General features: G+C 43.6%; 1 protein-coding gene across 8 annotated transcripts in view; it reads right to left on the reverse strand.

Annotated features, from left to right (window-relative positions):
- ADGRB3 (adhesion G protein-coupled receptor B3) overlaps positions 1-24,159 on the reverse strand; it is a 690,055-nt gene that overhangs the window by 152,825 nt on the left and 513,071 nt on the right. For all 8 annotated transcript variants that reach the window (XM_075268344.1, XM_075268342.1, XM_075268340.1 and 5 more), the window contains 2 exons: positions 4,462-4,588; positions 3,536-3,639 (listed from right to left, as the gene is read on the reverse strand). In XM_075268344.1, the coding sequence (XP_075124445.1) occupies positions 3,536-3,639; positions 4,462-4,588 (231 nt within the window). The remainder of the gene's footprint in view (positions 1-3,535; positions 3,640-4,461; positions 4,589-24,159) is intronic.

Below are 24,159 nucleotides of genomic sequence, written 5' to 3' on the forward strand. Positions count from 1 at the left end.
TACGACACCGAGGACAAGAAGAGGTCAAGACTGTCATTGACGCCCCCTCTGAGAAATAAAGGGGATGAATAAGGCGGAACTTGTTTGGCTAATGCTTGGGGACTACCCACAGCGGAGGCACCCATAAATGAGCCAAGGAGGGACAGAATACGGCCCTGCCATCCTCCCAAGTTCCACCTCTTTCATCAATTTAGTGTGCATCACCTCAGGTTACCAGGACGGAATATCGGGGCAGATGCATCAAAAGGAATACGAAACCCCTCCCCAAAACCATCCCCCAACAACCGCACCGCGGCCCTATCCATGTATCTACTTAGAAAAGGTCACTGCTGTGACCCTCACCAGTGTCTTCCCTTTTCTCAACAGCCTTTCCGGCATCACCCTTTCCCCTTCTTAAAAGCACTTGTGGAGTCCATGATTCCCACCACAGCCAGAGCACTCATGCTTGAAGCGACAGCAAGTTCCAAACTTACACTGCCCCTCGTTGTACTGCCTGCAATACCCCTTACGTTGTCCCACCGAGGATCCAATAGCGAAGCCCAAACCCGGCTGCCCACAGAAGGATGGTGCCGCCAGCACAGCCATTAGCGCAGTCATTAGCCTTCATCTGCCTAAACTGTTCATCATAGACTCTATAGGTCTCCCATACCGCGTCCATATAACTAAAGAGCACCAAACAGTGTTCAGGCTCCTTTTCACCGATGACACTCGCCAATATTGCAAATGCCTGGAGCCAATTGGCAAATGTCTGTGGAATCAAGCGATAACGACGCTTCTCGTCATCCTCCTTCTTGATGTCACTGGGCTTCACCATGTCAAGATTAAATTTATCAAGGGGGAGAAGGGAGAAAATCTCCACATACTCCCCCTTACAAATTTTTCACGGACCCCTAGCTTCAAGTATGCCCCCAAGGGGCGCTCGAAACATTCACCCTATCATCCAACCACACAATGTCCTCTGCCTTGTCCTCTTTACGCTCAGTCACCGTTGCAACAACCGGTGAAACAGCGGTACCATCCAGCGGGGGCTCCGAGGTCCCAGCCATGCTCCCACCCTGCGAACCACATTCCACAGACACAAACGCCGCACCCAACCCAGATGCCTCACTGTCCACAGCGCCAACCCACGCTAGCACAGGCCCAGAAGCACCAAGGCAATCCCCCACTGTCTGCTGAAGCAACCCCACCAGCTGATCCCAGATAGACCTCCCCCACAGCGGGCCCACCACCACTACCACCACTACTGCCCATGGCAGCACCACAGTTAACACCCCCTGACCCCACCTGCTCTGCTCACCTGGCTGCATCGTGGAGGGACCTGGACCAGCCGCCGCAGCTCCTGGACAGGACACCTCCTCCGTGCCATCACCATGGGTGCACTTACCCTCTTCAGTGCTGGACCCACTAGCACGCTCATTCAAGGCCATCTTCGCCGAGGCAATCGATGCCATCTTCGGCCGGCCTCTTCTGGCCCAGGCTAGTAGTTCTGCCTCTTGAAGATCCGGCCATCGCTACAATGGCCACCAGAGGCCATGCCGACGTCACTAGCGGGGCGCACACCCGAGGGTCAGTCCCCACCAGCATCCTTCTTGCTTTGAGCCCGTCCCCCATCCCAAGTCCAGGAAGTGGTCACACAGGTTCAGGGAGAAGAAGAGGAGGTAGGGAATGGATCCACGAGGCCTCCTTCCAGACGACTGAAGATTCTTCTCAGCATCCATGCGCGAACCAGAGGGTTCAGAGGGTCCCGTCTGGGGCTCCTGGAGTGCCACCTAGCCGTCTGCTCCGAGATGGTGAAAAGCGCTCCGGGACCGCCAGGCTGGGACCACCAAACATGAGGAAAAAGAACCAGGGGAGATGAGCTCTGGCCTGGGAGTTTCTGCACGGCAGCCAGTAGCCTCTCCTCTAAGACCTTGCTGCCATGCACGGCAGCTGCCTCCCGCACAAGGACCATCAGTGCCTCTAAGTCCACCATCATGCAGGTATGCAACCACTTCACTTCAGTTCCTAACTGTCAGAGTGACATAATCTTCACCACTGCACTCCCCTTATAACCTCTGACTCCGCTCACCATTTTCCCATAAACACTGACCAATTTAACCCTTTCCATTCCATAATCCTAACCCATGTCGTGCATGCCCTATCCCTCATTGGTAGGAAAAAGAATGTGCCGTCAGATCTCTGAAAAATTCATCAAAAATTCATCAAAAATAAAATTATAACATTATTATTGTTATAATTTTATTTTTGATAAATTAAGTTATTTTTTTGCGAATCTTGGATTGCTGCTGGCACGTTCATTGTTCCTACCACTGCTTCTATTACTTCCTAAGTCCGAAGTAGACTGTGCACCCCGAAGAATCTACCACTAAGAAGACTCTATATAGGTGAACCACAGATGTTTTTCACTTTTTGCCAATCCCTTATTGTCTAGGGCCTTTCCTTGGTTTAGGATACAAAGAGGCATTGCGGAATTTGTAATAACTGAATATGGATAATGTGATCACCCAACAGTTAGCCAGATGATAACATCTTTGGCTAGAAAGACCCAATGTTCAAGTCTTTTCGTAGTGTTTTCTGAGGTTTGTTGTAGGGTTTAATAGATCAATTGAAATTTCAGGAGTCTTCTGAATAAATGTGGGGTATGTTTTTTGTGGTCACTTAAACCAAATAACCAGTATTACCATGCTCTTTTCATTCCATGTACATAATTTAACTAAATGGTTTGATCATGTAAACTAAAACAAACAGAAACAAAATAATATGCATTCTAGCAATTGTAAATCACCCACTTGGAAGTTGAATGGTTATAAAGTTTGAAAATATGAACAACATGTATGGCCAAAAAAGTTCAAGAAATGGATTGGCTACACATTTGTTTTTAAAAACCTCAATGTTCCTCCTAGATTCCCCCTCCAGCGATATTTGCTCCATTTTTAAGGCAAGTAAGATGACTTTGTAAGCTTTCTGACCTGTAGCCTCTTACTTCCACTGGAATTTCACTCTATTTGTTTAACATAAAATGAAAGATTTCAGAGAGATTTCATATGTAATCTGGTATTGAGAGGGTCAATGGGTGTGTTTTGCATGCATTTCATTGTGCTTCTTCCAAAATAATAATACAAGGTGAGCACGTAGCTTTTGTCCTTCTGTAAACTTTTTACCATGTTCCTGTTAAAAAAAATCCTCAGAAATTGGCATAGGCCAGAATCCTTGATTGTGGATCAGGCCTGGGGATATTATTTGGGAAATATTGTATGAAGTCAAAACCATATGCACAAACGTTACTGGAGAAACTAAGTAGGCAAGATGTAAGACAGTAAAGTTAAAGCTTTACAACTACTTTTACTAACTTTCACAGCTATGGACTCCACATATTGGTTCACTTACTGTTTTTAAAGAAATATATAGAAAAGAAAGAAAGAAAGAAAGAAAGAAAGAAAGAAAGAAAGAAAGAAAGAAAGAAAGAAAGAAAGAAAAAAAGAAAGAAACTGCAAAATATTGCAACTAATGCTGTTTTTATACACCAGATATGTACCTCCATAGTGCTGCGTATACAACTGCAAGGGTGATCAAGGCCAAACAAGAAAGACCACAGCCAATTATCAGGGTGACTGAAGGAGTACCTGAATATTCCATGATCTGTAGATGGTAAACAACAAATAAGTGTATTAATAAGTCACACTGAAGAATAAATAGTAATCTCATATATATGTTTTACTGTACAGTTATGCTACAATTATAGCAATAAAAGTTGGTACGTATAAGTGCAAGTCTTTGATGGTGATAAACTTTTTGTTATGGTGACCAGGTTTACCATTCTGCAAACTTTGCTAATACCCAAACTAAAAAGTCCCAAATCAACAGTGTCTTCCTGATAATATCCTATTATGACTTTTCCATGGACATCATAATATACCATTCACTTGCATTTCAAGATAATAGTATGAAATCAATGACATCAAAATTATAAGCATATTATACTATTTACCAGCTGATTTGCGTGTTTGATATCTGTTATTATACAGTAGATAGTTCATATCCTGCAGAGAAGGTCAATAAGCCTAAGACAATAACAGTGTGAAATGCCCAGTGAATATCTGCAATCTATTAAGCAATCTCCATTCCAATGGCTACTATACAGTATGCTGTTCCTATCCTCCTTCAGTAGTGCTGTGTGCAAAGAAAAAAAATCCCTGCTATTGACCTGTATGTCTTATTATGTTGCAGATCAGTGTTTCAATAAGAAATGAAGCCATCCACTCCAGTATTTCTAAGCAGTCTTGTCTTTTTCTATGAAATACAACACATGCTGCACAATTCTTGGCTGGACATGAGTACACGATTGTGCATGTGAATGTATGCAGGCTAGTATCATATACAGACATGCAGAGCCTCTACACATGCATTATCACCCTTATCACAGCCCAGCTGTTTCTTTTAAGTCTTGCCTTTGTTACTTACTATTTCTCTAGGTTGCTGAGCCAAAATGGCGAAGGTAGAGAGACGATCACATAAGCATTTTGTATGGGATGCATCGGTGAGCACAGTTTTACATCCCTGGGTGGACCAGGTTCCCAAAGAGTCGTTCCTGTGAAGGGAGAGAGGGAGAGAAGATGAAAATATTATGGCTGATGGAGCAATGGTTGTGAGTAAGGCAGAGACTGTCAGCCCAAGCCTAATGGAGAGAGAGAGAGAGAGCAGCGTTTACTTCCAGCACTGGCGGTCTCTACTTGCTCACTGTCACTTCATCCACTGCTGGGGCTCCAGTGCTGCTGGCTGCGGGCAGGGAGCTGTCCACCGCGCCCGCCGGTGCTGCTGCTGCTGCTGCTGATGCCGCCCTCCCTCCAGCAGCCGCACAACGACTCCTCTCATCTCATAGGGGACAATGGAGCTTCCCCGCTTATTTTTATTTAGCCCTATATTCTCATTATTTCCTCAATCCTCTCTAGCGGTATTAATTAACCAGCGTCTGGATGTGAGAGGTGCTGGAGAGGGGGAAGGGGGGAGGATTTCACCCTGGAAACGGGCAGCGTCGGATTGCTCCACACTGCCTTGCCTGCTCCTTACCTCTAAGGGGAGGGGGCTGAGAGGAAGGGGAGAAGGATTTCGGTTGCAGAGGAAAATGGAGGGGAGAAGAAAAAAAGAAAAGCTTGATGGAATCGTTGTGTGAAATAAACTAATCTCAATCCCATGGCAAAGGGTTAACTGCTGTTTTGCTATGCTTATTCCTTTTCTTCTCGCTTCCCTCCCCCTTGTGCTGGAATAATACCTCAAGGCCACCCGGCTAAGGACCAATGCATAGGCTGCCATTCATTTCTGTTAACCAGTTCCTGGCATCCTATGTGCAATAGGAACAGTCATTAGCTTTGTAGTAAACGATAAGCCAATGAGTTCTGCGAATACAGCACCATTCACACACGCATGGCTTAAACAAATAGCCAAATGTCATTTACACTGCATCAAGATTTGTCTTTATGCAACTCCTCCCTAGATTTACCAGGAGCTGTACTGAGCACACAGGAAAGGTCTGCAATGTGGCATGTACTAAGTCACCAGCTGTATGCCTCTTGTGCCAGCTGTATACCTCTTGTGCCAGCTGTATACCTCTTGTATAGGTGCCAGCTATATACCTCTTGTATAGGTATCAGCTGTATACCTCTTGTATATATGCCAGCTGTATACAGCTTGTATATGTGCCTTCTATCTAGGATAGTGATTGTTGACATTGCAAGAAGATGCAGAATCCCATGGCGTCTCGGCATTCTTTCTAAAAATGCATAACAGAATGCCTTTACCCATCCCCTCCCCCCACCCTCTGCATTTCTGTTTGCTGCTAATATATCAAAGCATTGCGGATAAGAGGATGTTCTGCCCCCTGGCGGTGAAGGGGTTAACACCTTGCAGTATTGTCTTTCTACACAGCTAACAAGCCTAACACTCAGCAAATCTCCTTCGGGGGATCAATAGGAAATCAGCAAAGATTTATTAAAAAAAAAAAAAAGAGAGAGAAAATTGCTGGTTGTGTTCTAATAGCAATGAGAATACAGGAGATTCTAATTTTTATCTACAGTGCAGTGTCTGCAGCAACCATTAGGTATGTATACTGTAGGGGATGAATGTACAGAGCAGTCCTAGACATTACATAGATCAAAGTGCTTCACACCTCTGCTTTGTATTAGAAAGTTCAGTTATTCATGCAGTACTAGAATACATGTATATATTACTATATGCATGTAATATTGTTATACTTATCAGTCTTAAACTGAATGGAAACTATTATTTCTAAAGGACAAGAAGTATTTTAAGTGATGTTGGTACATAGTGTAAACCTACCTATAGCGTACATTAAAATGTGGTGTAAAAAGAATCATGGATTGCCTCTGTTCCATTTGTATATGTTTCACCAGCTCAATATATATATATATATATATATATATATATACCAAGATCCTGAGACTACTACAACTATGGATGAACCAAGGTAACTTAATTATACTTTGCACTTAATATGAAAACATTAGACCAGTGACTGCCTTGATGGATATACAGTATATTCTGGTAATATAGAGAATATCATTTGCATAGACAGGGTTAGCTTAGTAGTTAAAGAGGTATTCCAAAACTAAGATATTGGTGACCTGTTTTTAGGATCAATAAAAACAGGCTTTTTAACCCATTGATTTCAATGTGTAGCGCGCGTAAGACGGCACCCATTGAAGTCAATGGGATTCTGTTTTACAGCGCTCACTCTGACACGTGTTTACGTGTCAGAATGAGCGGCGCGTTACTCCGTGTGAAAGCAGCCTAAGACTGAGATGCAGACAGTCCATGTTGAAAAATGACTATGATATCACCGGAGGCTGCATTTCAATCTTGGGCTTTGGACCTCCACCAATCAGTTATTGATAACCTACCTTTTAATTTTTGCAAATGGCACCTTGCCTGTATAGTTTTTATCTAACACTTTATCTATTGTGCCATCGCCCAAGAAACGTGGATGTATTGCTCTGTTTTTAACAGCTGTCAAAACTGATTGTAATCCAAATGACAACTACTAAAACTGACCCATTGACTTGACTACTTACTATTGAGGCTATGTTACCATCAAATCGGGACAGATATGCGAGTTGTATTTTTTTTTTTTTACATATAAAAAAGGATATGTGACTACTCCAATAGACATTTTATGGCCATTTAAAAAACAGACATCACCTGTCCACTTATTCCTATCATGTGAATAAGGCCTAAATCACTTTTTTCTTACAGTCTATGCTTTCAGCATATGCAGAATCAGTTAAAGGAAACCATTCCACCGTTTTGACCCATAAGACAGCTGACAATGTTATATAGGTAGCAAAGAAAGCAAGGTAAACATTTGTATCTGCATGGTCATGCTTCTTGCATGTTATAGAAACCTTGCCAGGATACCAACTGCTTTGGAGAAATTCTTTTTATGTGCAGTGCATCAGGCTCTCTCCCTAAAACAACCCCCAACAACACTCATCTGCCAGATGACAGCTCTAGCATCCAATCAGAAGAGTGATAGAGCCATAACTTAGAGCAGAAGGCAGAAAATTGAGGGAATTCTGTGCAAAAGAGCCCAGGGAAATACACATGAACAGAAATTTCCCTGGTAGCTTCCAGTTCCAGCACCAGGAGCATTACTGCTAGGATTTCTTGGTCATGTAAGTAGCATGACTATGCAGATAGGTATTTTAACACTCTTCTTCTTATCACCTATGGGGCTCTGAGAAGTCAATACCACTGACATACTCCCCTTAACTATCAAAGACTGTACCCCATAGCAAACTTTTGACTAGGCATAGCACCCCTTTCCTGGCCCCTACACCGTAAAAACATCCCATTGACGCACACTATAATATCCCATAGTGGCCTCCATACAGAATATATCCCATAGCAACCCCTCCACACATTATAATGTCCCCTAGCAGCCCCTGCACACAGAGTAATATCCCATAGCTCTTGCATACAATATACTGTCCCACAGCGGCCCCTTCTCACAGTATAATGTCCCATAGTGTCCCCCACACACAGTATAATGTCCCATAGTGGCCACTCTGGTCTCCAGCGCATCTCCTTGCTGTATCCAACCATCTTCAATGACATCACAGATGCGGGTTAAGCCGGCATCATTATGCGTCATGACACTGGCCTGACCCATGTGATGTCTGCAGAAGAGCGGTAACACTGGTTTCTATGTTTGCTCACTTCAGATCATTATTCTCTGGGATCTGAAGAGATCCCAGAGTATGATAATAGCAGTTTCTATTAGGACATATTTGGTCTGAACAGAACAGCCAGCCGAACATCGCGCGACACACATACTGCTCAAGGCCGTCTCTGCATCCCCTTCCACCTTCTAGGTGGTCCCTGTGTGTCCCATACCATGTCGCAGCCAGCGACGTTCTGATGCTGTTCAGTGTCAGCAATGTGATGAAAAGGGCCCCCTAGAGGGCTGAAAGAGAAACAGAGGCGGCTATGAGCAGGAAAGGGAATCTGTAAGTAAATAGGGATTACTCCAGCAGGTAACAGCTTATTTAAATAAATTTTAAAAAAAAACAGAAGGGACCACCAAGCCCCCTAAGGTGCGGTGGTTATGCCACTGCCTTATTAGGGTCCGTTCATACGGAGTAAACGCGCGCTCATTTTAGCAAAATACACGTGTAAAAAATACACGTGTAAAAATAAGACTCCCATTGACTTCAAAGACATTTTTTTACATGTGTAAAAAAAACATGTCAAAATACACATCAAAATGCACGTCAAAATACACATCAAAATATAAATGTCATTGAAGTCAATGGGAGTCTTATTTTTACACGTGTATTCTTTACATGTGTATTTTGCCAAAATGAACGCGCGTTTACTCCGTGTGAATGGTGTGAATGGACCCTTAAAGGGTACCTGAGTTTTAAATCATGCAGAATCTTCCAAGGGACATTGCCCAGTTGATGTCTGACCCTTCAAAAGTGTTAATTTATTCTATTTTTTTTTTCTATTTTTCTGAGGCATATATGTACATACGATGGACACCTGGCAGTAGTTTACTGAGCAACACTTAGGCAGGGTTCACACTACCGTTGAATTAACGGACACTAACTGATGTCAATTTGTCCTTTTTTTTTTAACTGATCCATTTAATTTAATCAGTTACTGTCAGTTAATGTCCATTTTTTTAAATTTTTTTATGCTTTCTGAGCATGTGCAGAAAAAACGGACACAAAATAACGGACAGTAACTGATGGCTATCAGTTACTGTCTGTTATAAATCCATTCCCCATAGACTTCAATGTTACAAAAATAACGGACACTTCGCATCCATCAAGAATACGTTTTTTCAAACGGACACAACAGTCATGCATGTAGGATATTTTGTTGACTGGAAAAAACAGACTTCTGATGGATTGCGTGTAAACGGACACTAACAGACACAAGAAAAAATCCCATTGAAATGAATGGAAATCTTAATGGATTACAGATGGTTCAGTTAGTTTCCATTGCTAAAATCTTTTAACGGACAATAGTTACAGACACTGCTGATGGTCACCAAAGGCAGTGTGGATATCCCCTTACCATTAGGCTCAGGAGAGTGCACAAAGACATTAATGGTCTATGTATCATGTTTTCATGCTAACTATGTCATTATCTGGACAGGTCTTATATATGCAGTGTACTGCATATTACAAATGTCTGTGGTCCTACACAAGTTAAACTTTTCACAATCACCTCTCTCCTTTCATCCCCATTCTGAGTCAGAAGCGTTAACTATTTTGCATATTGTTTTCTTACTCATCTGATTGATGCTTAGATTCTGGTTGATTGTCTATATGCTGGCTTGCCCATTGTTGTACATACAACTGGACCGGGTGGACTTTGTAGCTGGTCGACAAGCCCTAGATGGTACACGACACTTCATTAGTTTCATTCAAAGAGCAGAGATCTCCCAGACACCTTTGCTTCTCTGGTCTTTGGATGCAGAGAAGGCATTTGACAGAATATACTGGGGCTACCTATCCAGTATATTAGATACATTTCGGATTCGAGGTCATATTAACTCTGCTATACTTGCCCTTTATCCGATGCCTATGGCAAGGGTGTTGGCCTCTGGCTGATAGATTCCATATCACAAATGTTACACACTAGAGATGAGAGAGTAGTACTCAATCGAGTAGGTATTCGATCGAATACTACAGTATTCTAAATACTCGTACTCGATCGAGTACCACTCGCTAATCGAATGTAAAAGTTTGATGCAGAACCAGCATTGATTGGCCGAATGCTATACAGTCGACCAATCAACACTGGTTCTTCTCCTACCTTTAGAAGTCTTTCTGTGCAGCTTCCCCGCGGCGTCTTCTGGCTCTGAATTCACTCTGCCAGGCATCGGGCCTGGGCAGAGCCGACTGCGCATGTCCACTTGTAGTGCGGGCATGCGCAGTCGGCTCTGCCCAGGCCCGATGCCTGGCAGAGTGATTTCAGAGCCGGAAGATGCCGCGGGGACGCTGCAAGGAGAAGACTTCTCGGAGGATCCAGCCCGACCCTCACTCGTGGACTTGGTAAGTATAATTTGATCGAATGTTGCCTACCCCTGAAACGAGCATTTTCCCCCCATAGACTATAATAGGGTTCGATATTCGATTCAAGTAGTCGAATATTGAGGGGCTACTCGACAGTTACTATTACTGTTCGCTCATCTCTAGTACACACCAGTGCTGTTATCTATTGCTTATAATTTTTTATTTGGGAATGAAAGCACTAGAGGAAGCCAACCAAACTTAACCCATCCATTTCTGATATCACTGTAGGCAAGACATCCCATAAAATAGTTCTCTATGGGGATGATGTAATTTTATCTATTACTGACCTGCTTGTTACTGTTCCCACCATTCAAAACACTCTAGGCAAATTTGGAGCAGTGTCCTGCTATAATATTAATGGCGCTAAATCCCAAATACTCAATGTTGGTGTGAACAGAAACACTCTGGCTTTTCTCTCCTCTAATCTCCTATTCCAATGAAAAGACAGGCCACTACCCTAGCTGGGAGTTTACTTAACTAATCCTTGCTCAGCTCTATTTTCGTTTAATTATGTCCCTCTCACCAGAGTCTCTACCTCATTGGACACATTTAATAATATAACTTTCTCCTGGGCAGGTTGCATGGCTGTCGTCAAAATGCTAGTGTTGCCAGTCATATTGTTTGTATTTAGAACAGTTGCTATTCCTCTACCTGGCTCCTACTCAGGGTTGGACTGACCCATTGGGGGCCCTTTTAGCTCTTTAAAGGGAGGGCTTATTTTTTATGGCCTTACCTCAGGATAAGTCATAAGTATATGATTGATAGAGGTCAATACTCACTTCTGGTGACTGTCCAGTACAAAATTTGGGTCTGGAAAAAGTAAGATTTGTCTGATGTCTAGCTACCCGGTGAATTCACTACAGCTTAATTCCCAATGAAGTCAATGGGAGCTGAGCTCTAGTGAAGGTGTAGGGACACTATACAGCGGAGAGAGCGTTCTGCTTTTAGCCCTGTATTGTTTACACGACAGGCACCAGAAATGGCTCCATACAGATCATTGGCTTGAGGAAGGGGGGGGGGGGTTGTTGGATACATAATGCATTATGTGGGGGTGGTTATGAATGAAATACTAAGCATGTCTTTTTTATTTATTTTTTTTGTTTATATATAAAGAGTGTGTTCTTGTTCATAACTGCATTTGTTTTATGTTAAAGGGAATCTGACCTGTGGTTTTCCCACCATAAACTGATCTCAGGGTGCACAGCATCAAGTTTAATCTTGCCCCTCGCTATACTTTCTTTTGCTGAAAAGTTAAGCTTATAAGCTTTTAAAACCTTGTGCAAATGGAGACAGGGAGTGGCTGTATCTAGTCATGCCGTCATTGTGCTAATTCACACCCATTGCAGATGTCCCTCACTGTTAGACGTCAGCCTGATAACCCATCTAACTTCCATCCATACAGGATGTGATTTGGCCCAATGACTACATGACTAAATGAAACTGCTCCCAATTTCCAGTGACTAGTAAAGGTTAATTTGTATATGCTAGTGTAAGGTTTTAAAGAGATCCTTTCACCACCTGGGGCACATGTGGTGCAATACAACTCTAGAAAACTGACAATGCTGGCTTTCACATTCTCTGCCCCCAGTGAAGAGCTATTGGTGCCGGTACCGAAGGGTGTTTCTGAAGTCAGTCAGGAGCACCCTTCCTCATAGCAGTGTCTATAGCACTGTACTGTGAGAGGGGGCATTGCTTACTGCCCATCCAGGACGCTGAGTGGTGAGAAAAGCCCCCCCCAGTACTTATCTATGGACGAGTACAATCAGGAGGGGGGGGAGGCATTCCTCACCGCTCTTACAGTACAGCGCTAAAGACACTCCTATGAGGAAGGGCGTTCCTGGCTGACTGTCAGAACTGCCCTTCTGATAGTGAAGAGCTACGGTACCAGCACCGATAGCTCTTCACCTGGGGGCACAGAACGTGAAAGCCGATAATGTGCTGAATTCAGCGCACTGTCGGCTTTCTAGCGGTATATAAAACCGCATGTGCCAGAGGACGTGAAAGGTCCTCTTTAAATTCTTATAACTTGTCATGTCGACATCAGAAACCTTAGTGAAGGGCACCATAGGAAAGGTCATGACTTGATGCTGCGGCCAGTTTAGGGTGAAAAAAAAAAAACACCTGACAGGTTCACTAATTATTTTATTTTTTAACATTGTATTTATTGCTTTAAGTATTTTAGTCCTATAAAGGACATTTGTGTGAAGCATATAACTTTGAAATTGCTAACAAATATTTCAACTTTTTTGCCTTCTATGCTACTTTTCAGGTGTAAAAGTCCTGATAAATCAGCCCCTATATGTAGAAGGATTATGCAGAAAACATGGCAGACTGACAAACAGTAAGTGCCTGTGCACATGGCGCTGATTCTGAAACGAAAACTTGTGTCAGAGTCAGCGCTTCAAAACAGACTCCCATTGACTTCAATGGGTTCCGTCGCACGTGCGCTACACATTGAAATCAATGGGAGGCTTTGTAACCCATTGATTTCAATGTGTTACACGCGTTAAATGGAACCCATTGAAGTCAATGGGATTTTGTTTTTGAAGCGCTGACTCTGACACAAGTTTATGTGTCAGAATCAGCGCCGTGTTACATCGTGTGCACGGGCCCTTAGGGTAACTAATTTTTCGGTTGTTTTGTTTTATGAGTAAACTTTAGGTTTAGTGTTCTTTTACGGCCTTACCAGAAATTTGTAGTTTGCATTGCTTACTTTTTGCATATAAAATCCCTATCTTAAGAATGGAAAAAAAAAATAATATAATGGGATACTCCTGTAACAACCTACTGTAATGTGCATTCAGTCCTGTGGGTGAACATAGAGCTATTAGGGCATAGGTTAAATAATGTAAATCCTGTTTTCTGAAAATGAAAAAAAAAAACTTGAAGCATTGTAGATATGTTCTTGATGATTAAAGTGAGTGTCTGCAGTCTCTGGGGAAGATTTATTCCATAGCTATTCAATACTAGCAATCAGGGCCGCCGATAGGCCAGTACTACTGCTACTGGCGTCAGGGGCTCGGCCAAATTTAAAAATTGGGGGGGCCCGGGCCCCCTGGTGCTCACAGCAGTCATTGTATATCCTGTTTGTTTCAACTCAGATCTGCGTCCAGAGGACGCAGATCTGAGTTAAACACTTACGCGGCTGAAGCAAGGAGCTGACACAGGTCAGCTCCTCGCTTCGCCGCTGCGCGCCTCTCTTGCTGACACATATGTGGCTGAAGCGAGAAGCTGACCTGTGTCAGCTCCTCACTTCGCCGCTGCCGCCTCTCTCACTGACATCGCGTCTACACTGCCGGGTAGCCGGCGGCAGCGGCGAAGCGAGGAGCTCATCGCGTCTACAACTGTGTGCCAGTAAAAGAGAGAGACACGCAGAGAGCAGCGGGGGAACGAAGGAGAAGGTAAGTGTAATGTGGAACGTGAAACTGGGGGCAGATGAAGGAGAGGACGGCATGACACTGGGGGCAGAGATGGAGGGACATGAATCTGGGGGCAGAGATGGAGAGGATGGCATGACACTTGGGGCAGAGATGGAGGGACATGAATCTGGGGGCAGAGATGGAGGGGACATAAATCTGGGGGCAGAGATGGAGGGGACCTAAATCTGGGGGCAGAGATGGAGGGGACATAAATCTGGGGGCAGAGATGGAGGGGACATGAATCTGGGGGCAGAGATGGAGGGGGCATGAATATGGGGGCAGAGATGTGGAGACATGAATCTGGGGGCAGAGATGGAGGGACATGAATCTGGGGGCAGAGATGGAGGGACATGAATCTGGGGCAGAGATGGAGAGGACATGAATCTGGGGGCAGAGATGGAGGGACATGGATCTGGGGGCAGAGATGGAGGGGACATAAATCTGGGGGCAGAGATGGAGGGACATGAATCTGGGGGCAGAGATGGAGGGGACATGAATCTGGGGGCAGAGATGTGGGGACATGAATCTGTGTGCAGAAATGGAGGGGACATGGATCTGGGGGCAGCGGTGGAGGGGACATGAATCTGGGGGCAGAGATGAGGGGACATGAATCTTGGGGCAGAGATGGAGGGGACATGAATCTGGGGGCAGAGATGGGGGGACATAAATCTGGGGGCAGAGATGGAGGGACATGAATCTGGGGGCAGAGATGGAGGGGACATGAATCTGGGGGCAGAGATGTGGGGACATGAATCTGTGTGCAGAAATGGAGGGGACATGGATCTGGGGGCAGCGGTGGAGGGGACATGAATCTGGGGGCAGAGATGAGGGGACATGAATCTTGGGGCAGAGATGGAGGGGACATGAATCTGGGGGCAGAGATGGGGGGACATGAATCTGGGGGCAGAGATGGAGGGACATGAATCTGGGGGCAGATGAAGGGTGTATATGAAGCTGGGGGAGAGACGGAGGGGGGACATATAATTTACGGGTGACTGTAGGAGGATTATACAGTGTGCGGGCACATGAAAAATTAATGAGTGGGCGGAGTCAACATAACAGTGGGTGGGGCTAAATTTCCCGCGGCGCCGCACATTTTGTCCCTCTTTTGGTTCTTCAAAAGTTGGGAGGTATGGGTACAGGGGGCAATGGAAAGATGTTAGAGGGTAGACGGGGGGGGGGGGATTGTTGGGACATCGGGTGTGCGGCACTGCGGAGAGAGAACTGGGGCAATAATATATAATATAAGTTTTTAGCTGAAGAATAATAATGATGTAGGTCGCTATGCTACTAGCATAGCAGCCTGTTTAGGGGTGAGACTTTCACTTTAAAGGAGTATTCACATTGCGTTTTTGGCCTCCCTTGCCGGGATACGTTGGTAACCAGTCACAATCAGCTACCCACTTATCCCTGCACGGAGAACTGCAGGCCCCCCTTTTTTTTTAATGGCCACTTCTTTGTGCAGGGATAAGTTGACAGCTGATTCTGACTGGTTACCAACGTATCCCGGCAAGGGAGGCCAAAAACGGAATGTGAAAAAGCCCTCAGGATTTATTAGGAGAGCTCTTATAAATGGTTTTGGCTCTCTATAGGCGCTGTCACACGTAGCAGATTTTACCTGCAAATAGAATCTGATTAAGCCTTGTAATGCTGCTAATTAAAGGGAAATGTAATACAGTGGGGGGGGGGGGGCAGACACTTAGGCTGTATGGGGCCCCAAAATTCCTGATGGCGGCCCTGCTAGCAATGGTCAAATGTGAACCTGGAGAAATGAAAAAAAAAAAAAAGCTGTAGCTGTATTTTGGAAACATAGAAATAATATGACAAGTATAAGCTGGAGCTGGGGCCACACACGGTGGCTCAGTGGTTAGCACTGCAGCCTTGCAGCGCTGGACTCCTGGTGTTCAAATCCCGCCAAGGGCATAAAACCATCTGCAAGGAGTTTGTATGTTCTCCCCGTGTTTGCATGGATTTCCATCCCATATTCCAAAGACATACTGATAGGGAAAAATGTACATTGTGAGCTCTATGTGGGGCTCACAATCTACATTTTAAAAAAAAAAAAGTATAAGCTGGAGCTATTCTCCTACTAAGCATGAAAAACTTTAAAGAAAGTAATGTGGGCTGTGAACTGTTTCAATAAAGATTAGTAAAACTAAAAAATAAGTTATAAAACATACAGCATAGCAGTAGGGACTCAACCTCTGGACCCCTCTGACTAGTCTGAACATACATATGTTTCTGCTATTGATAAGAATGAGGCTTAGGCTAAGGCTCCACGTAGCATCCTGCAGCAGTGGCAACACATTGCAGTTTTTCACGCAGCACTTTTCACAGAAAATTCACAGAGCTTTCCTCTGCAGACTTTCAGATTCTAGTCTGGTGCTTCTGGTACATGCCAATTTCTGCAGTAAAGATTAGGAACTTCTTGGCCTTAATATTGTGCACCGAAAGCAAATCTATCAGTAATTATTAGGACTTCTTCAAACACCCCTGGGGTGGACAAGTTATATTTGGAACACTAAACCACTGTACCATTAGAGCATGCTGCTGGTTTTTCCTGCAGCTCTATCTCTAATTTGCAGCTCTCTCTAAACTGGTGAGAGGAGAAAGTATATGCTCTGATGTTCTCTATAAATTGCACAAACAAAGTAGAAAACTAAAACTTTCTCTCTCACTTTGCAGAACATTATACAAAAGTTGTGGCCTTCGGGATGAGAGAGAAATTTCCTATTTAGTTCCAGCAGCTTCTGTTTATTTCTGTTCACTTTCACTTTTCTCTCGCTCAGCTCTTGTTCAACTCTCCTCTTTACATATATATATATATATATATATATATATATATATATATATTGTATGTATAATGTAATACCTTTAGGATCAGACAATTTTGAAAGCCAGTTTAGGATTAGAGTGGAGGTAGTAAAGAGCCTATAAGCGGAGAAAAAGGAGCTTTTTTCGCTGTTAAGATATAGTACAAGTTTCTTGAAAACTTAGTAACTGTTTAGAGGGGTTTTCCATTCTCCTTTACAAGGGTCATCAATATCAAATCATTGGGCGTTCAACACAATGAATTAAAGTCGATGACGTATGATTTTGAATATGAAGAATGTTTGCCTTGTGAAAGTTAACTATCACTGTCTGGAATGGAGTCGGATATATTTGAAATGTTCAAACAAATTTTTAAAGGGATCTATCTATCTACAATTTCTTTCTTATATTTCAGAACCCCAGGGGAGTGCAAATAAAGCATTTTTATTCTTTATTCAAATGAAGATCTTGGAGCACAGTGAACATTTTCTTAAGGCACTGAGCAATGCTGCAACATCACTAAACATGCCCATCTTGCATTCAGCTCCTCCCCCTAAGCAGTAGGAGGATTAATTCCCCCTTCTCATTTGAATAAAGAATAAAATTCCTTTTTCTACGCATCCGTGGGGCTCGGAAACATAACAAAGGTATCATTTTTATTCTGCTAAAGCATCTACAGCACTATGGGAGTGGTTTAAAGTAGTTGCGGCAGTTATAGGCTCCCTGTAACCAATAGTGAATTATGTTCATTCTTATGAAAGATTGTCCATGAGTAAACATTGTTTGAAAGATTGTTCACAGAGCACCACCATGTAAGTTTTCACTTTACGAAATCCCCTTTGACCTTTCACTACATTGTTTTTGAATTTTGTTGGAGGAACATTTCTCTGCTGTCGAGTTTGTCATACAAATTCAGATGCAAATTTTTCTGAAAGCCACCAAAGCAAAAAAAATTCAAAATTTTTTTTTTTTGTTGCAAAATTACTGCTGGAATTATAGCTGTGCATATTTGTTGATGTATAGGGATGAGATTTTGTGATATCGCATTCACTGTGCTGGTACTGTACATTGCAATAGGTTAGTGGCTTACAAATCTATTGGCAGCTTACCTGCTGCTTGTACATTCAGATTGCTACAGTAAGTATGCAAATGACATAAGCCCTTGAACATGTACTGACTCTTTATGGGGTTGCTTAGCCTTTTTAGGTCAGTATGTTCTACATAAAGTGTTATTTGATCTCTTTAACAATACAATAAAATAATTTACAATAAACTAATATTTAACTTTAACATTGTACAATATGTTGTAAAACAACAATCATCTGAACCCCGTATATTTCAATGTATTTGGCTAAAACATTGATAAATCTGATCCAATATTAGCTATGTGCACTGTATAATGACGGAAGTGATGAAAAATAAAACAGATCAGTGTTCACCTAGCATACAGTGGGGCAAAAAAGTATTTAGTCAGTCACCAATAGTGCAAGTTCCACCACTTAAAAAGATGAGAGGCGTCTGTAATTTACATCATAGGTAGACCTCAACTATGAGAGACAAAATGAGAAAACAAATCCAGAAAATCACATTGTCTGATTTTGTAAGAATTTATTTGCAAATTATGGTGGAAAATAAGTATTTGGTCAGTAACAAAATTTAATCTCAATACTTTGTTATATATCCTTTGTTGGCAATGACAGAGGTCAAACGTTTTCCGTAAGTCTTCACAAGGTTGGCACACACTGTTGTTGGTATGTTGGCCCATTCCTCCATGCAGATCTGATGGATGCAACTCAGTATTCTTTTCCCTCCAAACACGAAAAGTTGTGTTTCTACCAAACAGTTCCAGTTTGGTTTCATCAGACCATAGGACATTCTCCCAATACTCTTCTGGATCATCCAAATGCTCTCTAGCAAACTTCAGACGGGCCCGGACATATACTGGCTTAAGCAGTGGGACACGTCTGGCACTGCAGGATCTGAGTCCCTGGCAGCGTAGTGTGTTACTGATGGTAGGCTTTGTTACATTGGTCCCAGCTCTCTGCAGTTCATTCACTAGGTCCCCCCACGTGGTTCTGGGATTTTTGCTCACCGTTCTTGTGATCATTTTGACCCCACGGGGTGAGATTTTGCGTGGAGCCCCAGATCGAGGGAGATTATCAGTGGTCTTGTATGTCTTCCGTTTTCTAATTATTGCTCCCACAGTTGATTTCTTCAATCCAAGCTGGTTGCCTATTGCAGATTCAGTTTTCCCAGCCTGGTGCAGGGCTACAATTTTGTTTCTGGTGTCCTTTGACAGCTCTTTGGTCTTCACCATAGTGGAGTTTGGAGTCTGACTGTTTGAGGGTGTGCACAGGTGTCTTTTTATACTGATAACAAGTTTAAACAGGTGCCATTACTACAGGTAATGAGTGGAGGAAAGAGGAGACTCTTAAAGAAGAAGTTACAGGTCTGTGAGAGCCAGAAATCTTGATTGCTTGTAGGTGACCAAATACTTATTTTCCACCATAATTTGCAAATAAATTCTTACAAAATCAGACAATGTGATTTTCTGGATTTGTTTTCTCATTTTGTCTCTCATAGTTGAGGTCTACCTATGATGTAAATTACAGACGCCTCTCATCTTTTTAAGTGGTGGAACTTGCACTATTGGTGACTGACTAAATACTTTTTTGCCCCACTGTACATTACCCAAGACCAGTGCTGTGAGATTACATTGAAATACATTTCAGGAATAGTGGCTCAGAGTTTGACAGATGTAGCAGAGCTAGGTTAATCACTTGACAAGACTTGTTACCACATGTCACTACCATGGCTTATCAGTGTTTAAAGAGGACCTTTCACCACTTGTGGCACATGCGGTTTTATATACCGCTAGAATTCAGCGCACTATCGGCTTTCATGTTCTATGCCCTGGATGAAGAGCTATAAATAACGTAGCTCTTCACCAGCGCCTATAGCGCTGTACTGTGAGAGTGGGGAGGAACGTCTCCCTCCCCTCCTGATAGTGCTCGTGTGAAAATGGATGGTGCCCAAATAACAGTACCATATTGAACATTGGTCTCTTAACATTTCTATACAATTGTCTAACAACAGTGCTATAGAGCACCATTGTTGGAATATACTGCAAAAAATGATACATCACAATGTCTGGCCACAGGCAGAAGGCAGCGTCCCAGACAGAAGGAGACAGGAAATGGCTCACAGAGCAGAATCTATACTTCAACAGATTTGATTGTACTCTAGCTATGCCCTCCCCAGCATATCAGTCAACACCCCCCCCCCCCCACACACACACACACACACACCAGGGCATGGTGTCCTGCTGGAGGAATAGCATACCAGCCAGGGACAGAAACAGACTTGACAGGTTGGTTAGAAGCTCTGTCCTAGGGATCCCCCTGGAACCAGTACAGGGGGTAGGTGACAGAAGAATACTGCCCATTGTGATCTTCATGCTGGAGAACAACTCCCATCCTATCTATGAGTCCTTGACGGCACTTGGCAGTACTGTCAGCGACTGACTGCTGCACCCCAAGTGTGAGAAGGAGGGCTATCAGAGGTTCTTCCTCTCAACCGTGGTCAGGCTATATAATCTACATCAGTCCAAGAGAAGAGCCCTCCACACAGAGAACTAAATGATCCTGAAGTCTTCTTTTTCTTTAGCTGCTATGGCTGCCAGTATTCTTTCTCTATCTAATCTGCTATTCTGTGGTTATGTGTGCCTCTTTTCACAATATGTTATTATCCTGTATCTGTATTATCATACTGCTGTAACACACTGAAGTTTCCCCATGGTGGGACTATTAAAGGATTATCTTATCTTATCTTATTTTACAGTATCTAAGTAAATAAAGATACCATCATAAAGTGTAAATGATACAACATAAGTAGAACTGCTCAATACCTAAAGTATTCTAACACCAACACTATACAATAGCAATATAAACTAACATGAAAATTTGTGGTAGCCACAAACTTTAGGTGCCAGGACAAATCCAGCAAGAAATGCAGTAATAATTCTAAATTCCTCTTACCCTGTCAAAATCTGTCAGCCCAACATATGGTATGCTTTCAGATATACTAAACCTACCATATTATGTTAGTCAGTGGATAGTTTCATTTGCTAGTCACTGACATGCAGGACATTCAGCCATGGACAGTGTTTGAAGGATCTCATCTTGCTGATTCCAATTTTTCTTTGATGAAATTATTGACTGAATAAATCCATGAAAGAGACGTTAAGAGAATCCGAGTGGAATACATTTTCACACACATTCCTTCGAGGCTTACTGCCACATAAAAAATAGGTCTTTCTAGTTTCACATGTAACAGGCTGCTGCGTGAGGCATTCCAAACTCCCATGTGACAACTCTGATAAGAGTCAATCATTCTTGTTGTAGGCAATTGCATTCTAGTGACATGGTCCTTAAAGTGTCAAGAATTCTACTGTACAAAACATTTCCATTAATCATATATGCGTCAAAGGACGTTTCTTGGAATATGTCTGTGTTCATAAGTCACAAACAGATAGCAGTGCTCTGGTACACAAGATGTATACTGGAATACAAAGAACAGCTTCAGATTCCCTTCATTTTGAAGCAGAGAGCATTTCCAACCTTTTATTTTAGAATTCAGAGCACCTATAACTAAACTGCAGTTCTATTATATTTACAAAGAGGTTGGAGCTGTACTTGGCCTTAGTGTCATTTATAAGCTTTTATGCCGTACCCTGGTGAATCTATTTGCCACACTGCTTCCTCAATTTGACTATAGTTTGTCCTACCTCGTTCAGCTCATATCTTCCTTCACCACTTTCTGCTATATATCATCAATGTAACTGAACCCTGACTCATTTCAATATCCATCTGACTACTACTCTCTACTGCAGATATAAGTTAATAGTGGAGAGTGCTGAAGCACTTTCCATTATTTACATGGTCCAGCTATGCTATATCTGTATATCAAGTAGTGAAACTGATCTCATTTACTGTGCTACATCTGTACATCAGTGTTGCAGAAGATGTTCTCATTCATAACATAAAAAGTGGTGCATTGTGCTACCTCTGTACAAGGGTGTAACTACCGGGGTGGCAATGGTACTGCCACAGGGCCCGGGACATTAGGGGTCCCAGCAGGACCCTGATCGATTTTTGTTTGTATTTATTTAATAGGCCAAGTAACTCCAGCAGGTAATGGGCCCTATTTATTTACCAATCCTCGCTCGTGCCCATGGCTGCCAGCACTTCCTCTTCTGCAGATGCGGCTGTGGTCAGGAGAGGGGATCAGTAAGTGAGGCTGCGGGCCCGCGAACCTCACAAACACCACTTTCCCGATCTGTGCCCCGGGTAAAGCACTATCAGTCCCGGTACCGTAGCGCTTTACAGTCAGAAGGGCATTTCTGACAGTTATCCAGGGACGCCCTTCTGCCCAGCAGCGCCTATCACGCTGTACAGTGTGAACGGGGAGGAATGCCCCTTCCCTCTGCTCACAGTGCTCGTCCATAGACGAGTATTATCAGGAGAGGGAGGGGGGAGTTCCTCCCTGCGCCACAGTACAGCGCGATAGGCACTGCTGGGCAGAAGGGCGTCCCTGGCTAAGTGTCAGAAATGCCCTTCTGACTGTAAAGCGCTACGGTACCGGGACCAATAGCGCTTTACCCGGGGCACAGATCGGGAAAGCCGACAGTACGCTGTATTCAGCACACTGTCAGCTTTCCAGCAGTATATGGAACTGCCTGTGCCCAATCTGATGAAAGGTCCTCTTTAACTACTGCACCAGCTACAAGCAGCTAAGCCTAGATGACTAGAACCCTAAATAAAATAATGGAAAGTGGGAATGCTAAAGGTGCAGTTGTGCTGTCTAGTTGATTCTTTCTCTAGCTCAGAAGAATTAGACTATTACAAGAACAGGGTGGAATTAATAAAGTATGCAAATGAAAACCTCTTTAAACCTATTTTAGGATCTAGAAATCCTCTTTAATAAAAACTGACTTTTATAGTAGCATGTATGTATTCTGCATATTGTTATGATAGAAAAGCTTATTCAATTGCCCAGGGCCCCGGCAGCTTAAGGGGCCCCCTGGTTCCAGCACTGCACCACCATAAACTGAGCCAGGCTATGAACGATGGTCCGGACTGTCAGAACAGACTGTGATAGATCTAGGGCAGCAGCTATGGATTACTGATAAAACTTTATTTACTTTCCCTTTGTAGTAGCAGCGCAGCTACCGAACAGAGATTCAGGGGAGGGGCTTCCTGGCTGTGTTATCTGTAGCTCCGCCTCCAGCCCAGCAGGGGGCACAGGAGCAGTCCTGACCAGCAGATTACATACTTAGACTGAGGGAGGAGACACTGGCTGTGTGCTCTCTTCTTGTACAGTGCAGTAAGAACAACATGAAGTGGCAGCTATTAGCTTTACAGCCAGAGAATACAGGTCAGTCAGGAACACTCCTGCACACAGTAGCATCTATTGCGCTGTACTGTGAGAGCGGTGAGGAACGCCTCCTCCCCTCCTGATAGCATTCGTCCGTAGATAAGCACTGGGGGGGTGTTCCTCACCATTCTGCGTCATCGCTGGACAGTAAGCAACGCCCTCTCTCACAGTACAGCGCTATAGAACGATACTGTGAGGAAGATCATTCCTGACTGACTGTTAGAAATGCCCTTCTGACAGTGAAGAGCTACGGTATCGGCACCGATACCTCTTCACTAGGGGCACAGAACGGGAATTCAGTGCACTGTCCACTTTCCAGCGGTGTATTAAACTGCATGTGCCCCAGGAGGTAAAAGGTCCTCTTTAAATAATAATTGCAATATGATGTGCCCTGCACTTAAAGAGGACCTTTCACCGATTTGGGCACAGACAGTTCTATATACTGCTGGAAAGCTGACAGTGCGCTGAATTCAGTGCACTGTTGGTTTTCCCGATCTGTGCCCTGGGTAAAGAGCTATCGGTCCCCGTACCATAGCTCTTTACAGTCAGAAGGGCGTTCCTGACAGTCAGTCAGGTACGTCCTTCTTCACAGCAGCGCCTATCGCCTGTACTGTGTGACTGTGTGAGCGGGGAGAAATGCCCCCCCCCCTCCTGATAATATGACTGTCAGGAACGCCCTTCTGACTGTAAAGAACTATGGTATTGGGACTGATAGCTCTTTACCCGGGGCACAGATCAGGAAAGCCGACAGTGCGCTGAATTTAGCGCACTGTCAGCTTTCCAGCAGTATATGGAACTGCCTGTGCCCAAATCGGTGAAAGGTCCTCTTTAAAGCATCTTAAAGGGCACCTTAAGGTAATGGATACTGATAACCTATCCACAGGAACCACTTTATC

This window comes from Leptodactylus fuscus, chromosome 3 (assembly GCF_031893055.1).
Source record: "Leptodactylus fuscus isolate aLepFus1 chromosome 3, aLepFus1.hap2, whole genome shotgun sequence".
NCBI lineage: Eukaryota > Metazoa > Chordata > Amphibia > Anura > Leptodactylidae > Leptodactylus > Leptodactylus fuscus.